At 36.9% G+C, this 12,111-nt stretch overlaps 1 protein-coding gene across 2 annotated transcripts in view; it reads right to left on the bottom strand.

Moving 5' to 3' along the window:
- The window catches only part of CACNB4 (calcium voltage-gated channel auxiliary subunit beta 4), an 83,258-nt gene that overhangs the window by 25,626 nt on the left and 45,521 nt on the right, over nt 1-12,111 (bottom strand). For both annotated transcript variants that reach the window (XR_011601656.1, XM_070957003.1), the window contains exons 2-4: nt 8,368-8,487; nt 4,173-4,295; nt 691-821 (exon numbers count right to left, since the gene is read on the bottom strand). Coding sequence is in view for 1 of the 2 variants with exons in the window: in XM_070957003.1 (XP_070813104.1) it covers nt 691-821; nt 4,173-4,295; nt 8,368-8,487 (374 nt within the window). In the remaining variant the exon portion in view is untranslated. The remainder of the gene's footprint in view (nt 1-690; nt 822-4,172; nt 4,296-8,367; nt 8,488-12,111) is intronic.

Raw genomic sequence — 12,111 nt, 5'->3', positions numbered from 1 at the left:
GTGGGATGGAGCCCATTAAGTGGCTCGTGTGATCGGTTGTCGCTGGGGCGGGAGTCAGGGGTGATTTTATTACATTAATTTATTTGATTTTTTATGAGTTTTACTGTTTTTTAAATGTGGTTTTTTTATATTCTGTAAGCCGCCTTGAGTCACCATGGGCGAATAGGCGGCAATGTAAAAGAAAGAAAGAAAGAAAGAAAGAAAGAAAGAAAGAAAGAAAGAAAGAAAGAAAGAAAGAAAGAAAGAAAGAAAGAAAGAAAGAAAGAAAGAAAGAAAGAAAGAAAGAAAGAAAGAAAGAAAGAAAGAAAGAAAGAAAGAAAGAAAGATGTAAAAAGAATGCCAAAAAGGCAGAGCGATTGCATGCACAATCAAAACTAGGCTACTAAATGCTGGTGTGTGTTCCAGATGTCACTGAATTCCCATCTAGAGCAACATTATTCACTGTATTAGCCAGAAATTTTGAGATCAGTCAAGTCCATTCTGGTGGCACAAAAATTCAGGAACAGTGATCTAATCCTTTACAAAGACCTGAAGTCCCAATTTTGTTAGCCCCAATTTGAATAGTTTCTCATCTGTCAGAAAACAAATGCCACATTTTGAGAGCTTACAAGTAATGGGCAAATCACTGAAAAGCTGAATTCAGCTAATATTTAAAAAGACAGTTTTGATAAAGCCAGTATATTATCTTACCCTCCGTGAAAACGTCCTCTCTTCTGTTCTTGCTGGATCCGAATATTCTCCAACCTTAATGGGCTTGGGATGAATCCAATTTCACAACCTTCTTTAACCAATCTTCCTATCCACCAGTCATTGTTATATTTCTGTAACAAAGGAAATATTTGCTTATGTCTTTCCTTTGCCCTTCTTTCCACTTAGCTTGGCATGCCTTGTCCTGTTCTCTCTTCCCATTATTACATCCCTTCCCACCATAATTGGTTCCTGTATAACCTCTACAATATTTTAAATCAAAGCTGTAGCTTTGCTGCTGAACTGAAACCTTTAATTTGAAGATGTGAGAAATGATTAAATAATATAGGGAGTAATAAATTAACTATCTTAATAAGCACTCAAGTTTATGTAATTATATTACTGTGGACTTTTTAAATATAAATTTATATAATTTAAAATATCTCAGATTTAGTTTTGGTTCTAGCCCCATCACTTTAAGGAAAGAAGCCCTTTTGGTTCAATTCAAAAATCAGGTGAGTCTTAACTAATATTAGTTTCACACTGGTGCTCTCCATAGACTGTTTCCTGAGAAGTGGATAGTGTTGCCTTGGATATCTCAAATGAAGTTAGCCAGACTCCCTGCTCCAATGACTTTTTAAAAGCATTCTTTTATTTAGAAAAAAATAAATAAATGGGAAGACGGTGTTCTGCAAAATGGAAGCGCCAGCTTCGAAATCTTTATTTTACAAGAATGTATATGGCTCCCATGTAAACCTTGCAAGCTTTCCTAGAAAATAAAAACTTTGAATAGCTGTAGCCATCTGAAGGGGAAAAATATATGGGTGTTTTATGAACGGTCATATTCACCGTAGGACTTTGTGAATAGAGAAGTACCGTGTTTCCCCGAAAATAAGACCCTGTCTTATATTTTTTTGAACCCTGAAATAAGCACTTGGCCTTATTGCCATGCGCTCCAAAGCCCGATTGGGCTTATTATCAGGAGATGTCTTATTTTGGGGGAAACAGGGTAGGACCTTGGGGCAGGCATTTGGTGAAAGGGACATAGTACCCTCAAAATGACAGATTCGCCCTCAAAGGCTGCCAACTTCTGAGCTGTATTTTCTGTTGATGTTATGCTACCTACAACAGAACTTTCTACAGATCCTTATGTAGGCATGCATTTATGCATTTATGGAAGAACCAAATTATGACCCTAATTTTCCTCTAGATTTCCTTTCTCTCCAATATCCCAGTGTTACAATTTTGTATCTTCCTTCCCCCATTTCCCCCACTGGTAGAAGTAAATTCACACTGAAGAATGTGTAACCCAATGGACATATAAAGCAGAGGCTTTTTGTGCCTCTATTGAGCAGATCAAGACAATGATGAAGTAGCTAAGAAGGAGAAAAGCAAAAGGCAAAAGAGAGACCTGTGAGATTCACCACAGACGCAAGTTCAAGAACTGTTATATCAGAAACACTTCATACATTTATTAATTGTGGGGGTTTATGAGGATGTATCAGGAGAACTACCAGATTTCTATAGACTACTTTTTTAAAAAATCTGTTCTATTTACAAAGTTGATTTAATTGGATGTTACATGAATACCTATGTTTATTTCATTAAAAGCATTTTCCTTTATGTTCTTCAAAGCATGTATTCATTCCTTCATTTCTTCAAATATATCAGCCACCCAACTCCAATGAACTCTGGCCAGTATACATAACAAAAAAAAAATCCATAAAAATAAATACAGATGCACTTGGCAGTATACAAAGAAGAGATCTATCTTCTTTCTATTGGTAACTGAGCATGAGAGGTTTATGCATTGCAATAAATGTTGCCACATAGTCTGTTTAAAAGTACATAATATATTATCTAATGGCTGATGAATGAGACGTCTTCAATATGCAGTTATCCATTCTTGCTGACATTTTAGCTTGCTACCAAAGTGACTTTGCTTGATGTCTGAACTAGACACAATTAAGGGTGTCTGGTCCCTAAGGACTTATGATCCAAAATACACAGCCTCCAGAAACCGCTAATTCAAGCAGTGGCATAAACTTATTCAATCATTTTTCCATCATCTTGTTCAGGGGAAGTGGGGGAGGGGCTGAGTGTGTGATATAGTTGCACGTTGTTCTAATATATAATTTCCAAGCTCAGTGTCAAACACCAAGGCGAGTATAATTTATGTCTTATTAAAAACAATTGTATGTACCATAAAGCACTGTGTTTCAGCCATAAGAGCCCACTTAAATACTGCCAAGAACCAGCATTTTTGGGGGGGGGGGTGTAAAGGGCAGAGACTCTCTTAAGTATCTTTACCTCTCATCCTAATCGCAGGATTCCTCTGGTTATTTGCAATAAACACTCTTTGTCCATAATAATTAGAAATTAACATAAAATTGTGATCATAACCTAATCCTCCTGATCCTCATTTGAAAGTTAGTTCAATAAAAAAAATATTGAGAATACATTTTTTATTTCAGAAAACTAACTTACATAGCTCCACTTTGGAATTAGATTTTGCCCTGAGTGTTTTTTCGTTCCAGATTTCTCCACTGAACAAAATAAAACATACCCAGCTTCATCTCAAGATTGAATCTGAACATTGGCAACAAGGGTCAAGATCCTGTACATTCTGTTTTACCATAACTACCATTCAACTTAATGGTACTCCCAAATAATAATAAATTTTGTAATGTTGAAGTGATGTGGATCTGTAATTGGTAAAATTAGTCTTGCATGAAATAATGAGAAAAGCTTAGTGTGAGATGGAATCATTTCTACCTAGTAAGGATGGAAGAGAAGGATGTCTTCTCACAAACAAAGTAGAAACAGCAAAAATAACTAAACCACTTACAAAATAAATGTTCTGGTATTAGTTGACTATTAAAAGAGAGATGGCACTGAAGTCCTATTCATATGCTACCTTTATGTCTTCTAAAAATATGAAATGCAAAGGTAGTATTTTTAAAGCAAGGCACAAATAAAACCATTTACTCCTCATGGCACCCCAAAGACTCCTAATTATTCACTAAGGAAATCCAGTAGTGTTAGAGCCTATATTTGTTGTTGTTGTTGTTGTTTGTTGTTCAAGGAATAATGAATGAGATCCCCACTGGTCTCACTGAGGCTTCTCTGGCTTCAAATGTCACATTCTCAAGTATACAACCTCTAAACTGAAATGTCACTTAAGCAATTCCTAATAGCAATCTTTCATCCAGCCTTTACCAAAGCAAAGCTACTGAGATAGATTGGCTTCAACTCCCATAATTCCAGGCATGAATGACTAAAAGGCCATGGTGCTGAAAATTAGGAAGGTTGAAAGTCAACACTCCTCGTGAACAACAAGATTGGGCCAGTCTTTTCTAAATGAGTGCCCTGCTGTATAAAACACTGGCTGTTTTTCCACTTCGTTTTCTACCTTGCACAGCCAAACCTTCCTTAGATTCAAGCTCCTGGGAGGAAAAAAAAGAGCATTTGGTTATATGATTTACCTCTTTAATGTGTAGGAAATCCTTGGCATCAAAAGAAATGGCAGTGCTTGGTACGGGAACATCCTCATCTAGCGCTCCACAGTAGCTGACATTAGTCTTTACAGCAAATGCTACAGGCTTGGACTAGGAAAAAATACAGTTTCTAATTATTAAAAGTAAAGTAAGGGAGAAAGGAAGATAAGGAATTGGGTAAAATAAAATAAATACTAAAATGACTTAATACTGAATAAAAGAACTGAAACAAATAAAAAAATCAGCAACTCATTATCACCATCTCAGAAATACACTGCATAGGAGCCTGAAAGGGCAATGCCCTAAAATTCAGCCAGAGAATGGCAATTTAGGACATGACCATTTTTATAACTACAGAATAGTTCTGAAGGTTTGGTTTCTTCTGTATTATACTGTTTTCTTAGGACAAATGTATACTATTATGCACAACAATCATTCAGCTGATCATTAAACACTACATGACAATTAGATTGGTCTCAAATACATATTAATTATTTTCTAATTTCTAAACCCTACCTGGCTGAATTCACACAAAAATTTTTAAAAAAACATGTTGCTCAAGCTAGAATGACCCACTTCACATATCACACAAAGCTAAAAGCAAACACACCGCATTCTAGATTAACATGACATGTGAACCCAGCCATACTTTCAGAGATTATGTCATTTATTTGCAATCAATGTGTATGATTTAGGGAAATTTATACAGGATCCAGATAACAAAGTAGTTTATTTTACAGTCAGTCCAGTCAGTTTCTCCTGCTGCTTCTTTCTTTTCTTTTTTCTTTCTTTCTTTCTTTCTTTTTTTTTTCTTTTTTTTTGCTGACTGCAAAAAAGGTGTGTTGCAAAGTGCCCTATTTAAGCAGTCAGCAGGAGGAAATGGGGAACTGAACCATGGAAAGAAGGTAGAGAATCACTAATTGTAGCAGCAGAATGAGTTACATTTCATCATCAACTTAAACTACAATAATTTCTGAATCCAGCAAATCTTCAGTGATTGCTAAACTCACTACATTTCATCACTAGGTAAACTATTAAATCACTCATAAATCAGTTTCTTTCTCTATTGTTACTAAGATAGCAGCCCAACGGTTCTAGTGGATGCTATCTTTTGAAAATGTTAATGGTATTTTAAATGTATTTTAAAGTACCAAAAATATATACGTAGATGCCAGGTATGAAATTACTTGGCAAAACACACACAATATCTGTGATCCTCCTTAGAGAAAAAACACAGATATCAAACATCTGAATTGTGTGGGGCTGACTTTGCAACTTTGTCTTTTCCCTTGCAAAATGTGTACAGACCTCCACCTTAAATTAATTGAATGGGATCCCATTACAGGAAAAATTATAATTTGGTGATTTTTCATTTACTTATTAGTAACTTGGTTTCCCTTACATATCTCAGTAAATATTATAGTTTCAGATATGCTGGGTCTCTAATGACATGCCTTTTGATACCTTCTCTGCTTTTTTTAATTACTCTTCAACAGTTTAGTTCCAAATTCTCATTTTGTTCTGAAAAATGCTACCCAATCAGAATTACTAGCAATTGCTAGGAGTAAAAGATTATGCCTGTTCTTGTTCAGTTAATTCATCTGTTGTTTAAATTAAAGAGAGTCATCTGCATTTCTCTGTTAATTAGTCTGGAAAAAAACCCTCTTTAGGTGGACTTTAGTATCTGACAAATGCCAATCTATAAGAGCATCTGTCCATCTGAAAAGATGCTGTGTTACAGAATCCAGTGTGGAAAAAAAAGCCCAATTGGGAAACATGAATATCCTCCTTAACAGTCAAGAAGTTCATTGCAGCTCCAAATTCAGCAAATTACCCTCTTTACTCTATAACAGCTTGTCTTTTATTAGAACCATCAAGAGCTGCTATTGCAAGATGAGCAGCCATATAAATAGATTAAACAAATGAATAAATAGTTTCACATTGCCATAAAATTTCACAGCTCAGGATAAATACTGTCATCTTTGTCTGAAGGGTTCCAACTATCTTTCAGCTGGGACACGTGTTTTTCTTTTCACATCTTCCTTGCTGTCTGCTCTGGCTGTACTTTTCAAAACTGAGCTCCCCAAACACGATGACATCATATGTTACCAATATATCCACAGACATTTTGGTGGGCTAATTAGCTTTGAAAATTGGAAACTGGATTGAACTGGATTGAAAAACCGGTTTTTCAATTCGCACCATAACTTCCTTTAGACATTGGAACTGATGGGCAGCTGCTAATCAGTACTTTATTTGCAAGCATGTCTGCTTTCTGAAGATGACACAAAGGTACGTAAATATGGATTACAGCTTTTTACACACACACATACACACACACACATATATTCTGGAAGAAGACTGTGGCAATTTTTAATTATACTGTTGTCCAGAACGTGTCTTTATAAGTCACCAGGAACTGAGCTTGACTCAAACGAGTTAATCTGCTTTTAATGTCCTCCTTCCAATCAGTTTATAGATGAGCAATGCTTTCCCGTCTGCAGTCACTTACAGGAACCCACTCACAATATCTAATTCTATCCAATTCACCAAACATTTTCCACTTTTCACTGAAAATAGTCCTTTTTTTCTTAGCTGCCCAACTCCAATGTTTCCCTATGCTCTTATGTGTGTTTACGTACTTTTAAACATTTTCCATCTTAATACTTGTTTCAGCTAATGCTTTCTGAATTCTTGCAAATGTATATACTCAAGCTTAATAATAATGCCCATCATCTGAGAAAGAGTTGGGCTAATGAAAGTGCCTTTGTGAGTTATATATAACTATTTCCCAGATTAGTGAAGCATCATTGCATCAATCTGCTCTCCACTTACCTCATGTCAGTAAATATATATATATATTGGCTCTTAAATGTAACCACCTACACATGAGAGTCCATATGTATGTATGAACAGAGAACATCTAACAACAATACCAAGAACATTCTGTAAAGAGGGCAACAAGTGTTACACAAATGTTAGAGAGGTAGGGCAAGAAATCTTCTGGCGACTGAATTAACCTTTAGGGAGGCTGGGCAAATCTTAAGAATTTTTATGGGGAGCATGAAAATTCTAACTTTTAAATATGAGATATCTGAGGAAAGTTTGTTTTAATAAACAAAAACACCTCTCCACTCAATTTCAGCAGTTACCGTATTTTTCGGAGTATTTTTCTCCCAAAAAAGAGGGTAAAAATCTGGATGCGTCTTATACTCCGAATGTAGCCCCACTTGGCTTCTCAAATGGAGGTTTCAGAGGCTGAAAAAAGCATCAGAAACGAAGCTTCAGAAACGAAGCCCTCAAACAGAGTTTCAGAGGCTTTTTTTCTGAAGCTCTGTTTCGGAGGCTTTCAGAAGCAGGAAAAAAAGTTTTTTCTGAAACAGAGTTTCAGAAGTTTCAGAGGCAGAAAAAAAGGCAAAAAAAAAAAAAAAAGGCACAGAGCTCACAACCAAGGAACCTGTTGCTAAAATTCACCTCTGGGAACAGCTGATTGGGGGTATTCCAGGAGGCCAATCCATCTGCCAATCACCTTTTTTCTTATTTTCCTCCCCAAAAACTAAGATGCGTCTTACACTCCGAAAAATATGGTAGATTATTAAGTTAGACGACTTTAGAATAAGGTGTGATATAACAAAAGATATAAGAGGCAGGGAGAATGGCCTTGAAGGACAGGAGGAACAGCCCTACCAAGACAATAGTCAGACAAGCCTGGCTTGAGTCTATTCCAAGAAACTAATTTGAAAAAACACCTCAGACAAGCCTTTCCTACTTGACATGAAGATAAAGGGAGAGAGGAAGAAGCACATTCAGATTTGCAAAATTCTGTTACTATAACTGTTCCAAAACAGTAGTTTTAGACATAAATGTCATCGATTTCTTGGCCTGATCTTTCTCACAGGGCAGACAGAAGATAGTGTGAGTTCCAGGGGGTTTTTTGATTATAAAACCTGTTCACAAATATGTACAGATGGAGAGAGAGACAGTATCACAAAACCACTGATTTAAAAGGTACTTTATGCTGAAAAATAACCCACCCACCCACTCCAGAAAATTACTGAAGGTGTGGCTGGATTTCCCCATGGCATAATTTTTCTCTCTCTTTTGAAATCTAAAAATTGGGGGGGGGGGAGTAAATAAATAAAAGGAAGGAGACAAGAGGAACAAATGAGAGGGAGGGGGATACCTTTGCTCTTTCAAGCTGAATAGCTGCTTGCTGTTCTCTCTCTTGGCGGATGGCTTCCCTGTCCTCTTCCAGAGATACATCAGAATCTGATGGTCTGCTTGTGTATGAATCTGCTGATCCCTGCAAAGAGAAGAAGATTATTAACAAAATGATGGATAGAATACATAAAGAAGCAAATGTGGAGGAAAAATTATCCAAGGTCAGGCATTTATTTTTAACTCTCTTTCCAAGTTATGTTTTATTTATGAAGTTGGCCTTTTTCTTCTTTCTGACCGAATAGCGCATTAACAGTCAGTTCCTTCTCTCTCCTTTTTTTTTTGCTTCTGAGATAAGCTCAAGCACAGAAAATACCTTTTGTTCAACAGTGGCTACTTTTGTTCAAATGTCATTCTAAATGTATTCTAAAAACTTTAAATGTATTCTATAAAAGCAATGGACACAGCGCAGCAACCTATTGCAGGCAGAGCTCGAATACTGTAAGTCATGATTTATGCTCTTCCAACTTTATGCAAAGAGACACAAAAATAGCAGCTACTATTTTCATGCCCGTACTTGGCAAGCAATCTGACATATGTGAAAAATCAGCTTAAGTAACAGTTCCTGGAACAGATCCTCTTGTTTAACCTAGGGGCTGCTCAAGCAAGGTTCAGAACTTGTTCAATAGATGGCAATAAAACAGAGATTCTCTCCTTGGAAAGGTCACAGGATTCAATCAAAACGTAGCACAACTCAATAAAATTCACTTCTCATGATAAACTGTAGGATGGTGTGCACATTTTTCACAAGCATCCTGACCTTTTGCAAATATTCAATTTTATCAGTGAATAAATAAGTTTAGAACTGAGGTCCAAATTGGGCCTCCAATTACTTCAAGTTATTCCACAATTACATCAACAAATAACATACAGTAAGACAATCAGTATTAGAATACATATTGTGACAACATATGAACTTGCCTTTTTTTATAAGCAAGGACTGGGCCTCCTGGGCCTGTGGGGCTTTAATCTGGCCCATGCACCCTTAAGAAACAACACTCTTTTTCCTCTGATACTTTCCCCTTTCTCCAAGCCTCCTCTATTGCTAACAAGCATGTGTAGGTTTCTTCCACCTGCATCAGTCAGGGGAAACAACACAGTAATTAAAGACAGGCTGACTTTCCTCAGGGCCCCCTTGCACCCTACAGCAGAGGTGGGTTTCATCAGGTTCTGACCAATTCTGAAGAACTGGTAGCGGAAATTTTGAGTAGTTCTGAGAACCCGTAAATGCCATCTCTGACTGGCCCCGCCCCCATCTATTCTCTCCCTTCCGAGTCCCAGCTGATTGGGAGGAAAGGGGATTTTGCAGTACCCTTCCCCTGGAGTGGGGAGGGAATGGAGATTTTGCAGTATCCTTCCCCTGCCACACCCACCAAGCCATGTCACACCCACCAAGCCACGCTCACAGAACCGATAGTAAAATGTTTTGAATCCCACCACTGCTCTACAGCCTTTACTTAGGATGGCCCCTTTAGAAAGGAGGGCATAGGTAGGAGGCAACAGTGGTGGCGATGCGTCTTAACGAACTTGGCCAGGAGAAAAGCATTACTTTCTAATGCGAAGAAAGGTAGAACACCATCCCCAACAGAGTGGCAGGAACAAGAATGTGTTCTTACAATCTACCAAGGGAGCTCTGCTATTTGGGGCTGATGTGAAGGTTCTGCATCCTCCACAGGTTTCTCCATCCTGAACTCTCCTTTGTCCGTCACCATGGAGCTGCCCTCAAGTGAGCAGCTCTGACCTATTGCTTTGAGGCATGAAGTTCCACTCCCTCCTTGGTGTATCCCAACAGAGATGGTCCCAAGTTCTGCGCTAAGATGGCCACTTTCCACCTGTCAGCCGTTCTAGATTGGCCAAGTCAGGAAATATCCTCTCCAAGAAATACTGGAACTCTCCTTTATTTACTGTATTTAGGCTATATAGTAACAGAATCTCTAAAGCCCTGCAGCATTTCCTTTTCTCTCCCTCTTCAACTCAAGAGAGTCAAGACAGGGCAACTTTCTCAAACTGTCTTTTTCCCCCCCAGACTGAGTTTATGTTTTGCTAATGGTCTTCATATCTTTGCCGGGTTCATCTACGTGGTTCTCTATGACCACATCCATCTGTGAGAAAGGTGAGGCTTTAGTTTAAATTTTGACTCGAAGCCCCATGCTTTCTCTTAAGTGATAAATTGGAAAATTCCAAACGATACTTGCTTATTTTCATTGTGACAGAATGCATGCTTTAATTTCCTTTCCATAAAATTTTGAGCTAAATTTTTAGGAAGCAAATGTTCTTATGAGAAGGGGACGCATGCCAAATTGAAAAGCAACATTACTATACTTTTTATTTCTTGTGAAGTTTCAAGATGATGATTTAGCTCAATATTTTATGTTGTTTATGCACAGACATTCATATTAAATTTGTTTTGGGTAATGAAAACCACTTGGTTAGATAAGTGGCCAAAATGACATGCTGAAAAAGCAGCTTCATTTTGCAATATTTTTTTTTTAAAAAAAATATTGGTATATTTATATGATGGCAAACCATGATACATTTTATTAATTTGTGAATCACTGGAGACTTTTGTATCAGGCCCATGAGACAATTCCTGGTTTCAGAGTTGAAATTACTGAGGTAGAATCTCTGAATCTCATACTATTAAAACCTATTTTACAAGCATGAGACAGATGCTAGAAATCTTCAAGATCAGGATCAAGCAGATATAATGGCTGTTTGACTTGAAAAGATGGGAGAAGAGACCAGGATTTAAGCCTGGAGACTAACTAACTAGAGAGCAAGATTCCAGAATGCTGTTAGCTTCTTCTAGTATGGCTTCCTAATTTCTCTGCAACAAATTAATTTATCAAACATTCTCAAGTCTGTTTAAGATTGCAGAGTGGGGAGAGAGTTTAATCACCATGACTGCTTCAAGAAATCAAAATGCACTTTCTTTGTTATCATTATCATACTAGGCAAAGTTTTTTTTATTGGTTTTACTTCTGCTGCATTTTTAATGTTATGGTGGCTTTTCTGTTTCTGTGACATTTATCTGCTATTTTAGCTGATGCTGGTTTATCTATTCTTTTACTTGCATTGATTTTATTCTCTCATGGAGTATCACCATTGAGTGCTGCTGAGAAACTCATACATTTTTGAAACAAATAAACCCCATTCATTGGGACTAAATCAGTTGTTGTTGTTGTTGTTGTGTGGAGAAATGGAAATCTCTAATTCAGTCTCGTCTACACTGGTTGATTCTGGCTCTTTCGAGATTCAAATTATTGAGGATTGAACCTGGGGCTTTTTCTTTGAACTTGCAATTCAGTCAGATTTTCCTAACTTTCCTCACTAATTTAAGAGTTTATTGGAACAAATGCCATTTTATAGATACAATAAAGATGATATAATATTATTATCTTGTAACTCAAAAAATATTGCTTGTTTATTGCAAGGCATAATCTTAGCCAGCAAATGCTAAGCATGTGAAAGAGAGATTTTACAACAAATAATATGAATATAACAACATACAATGCAACGATTGTACGTAGTACGTAGGAGCAGACTGATGTTGATTAAATCTAAAAAATCTAAAAATTTGAAAGAGAAATTTCAGCATAAAACATCAGAGTTGCAGCTTATCGAACAGTGCAGTTCCATCTTCTGTAGCTTGAATCTTGACTTATTATCTTACTAAAGATGTTTTAGTAATCTTAGAATAGGATATCAC

The sequence above is a fragment of the Pituophis catenifer genome, unplaced genomic scaffold (genome assembly GCF_029215685.1).
Source record: "Pituophis catenifer annectens isolate HBS135680 unplaced genomic scaffold, rPitCat1.0.hap2 SCAF_1, whole genome shotgun sequence".
Lineage (NCBI taxonomy): Eukaryota > Metazoa > Chordata > Lepidosauria > Squamata > Colubridae > Pituophis > Pituophis catenifer.
This window is presented reverse-complemented; position numbering and strand designations above follow the sequence as displayed.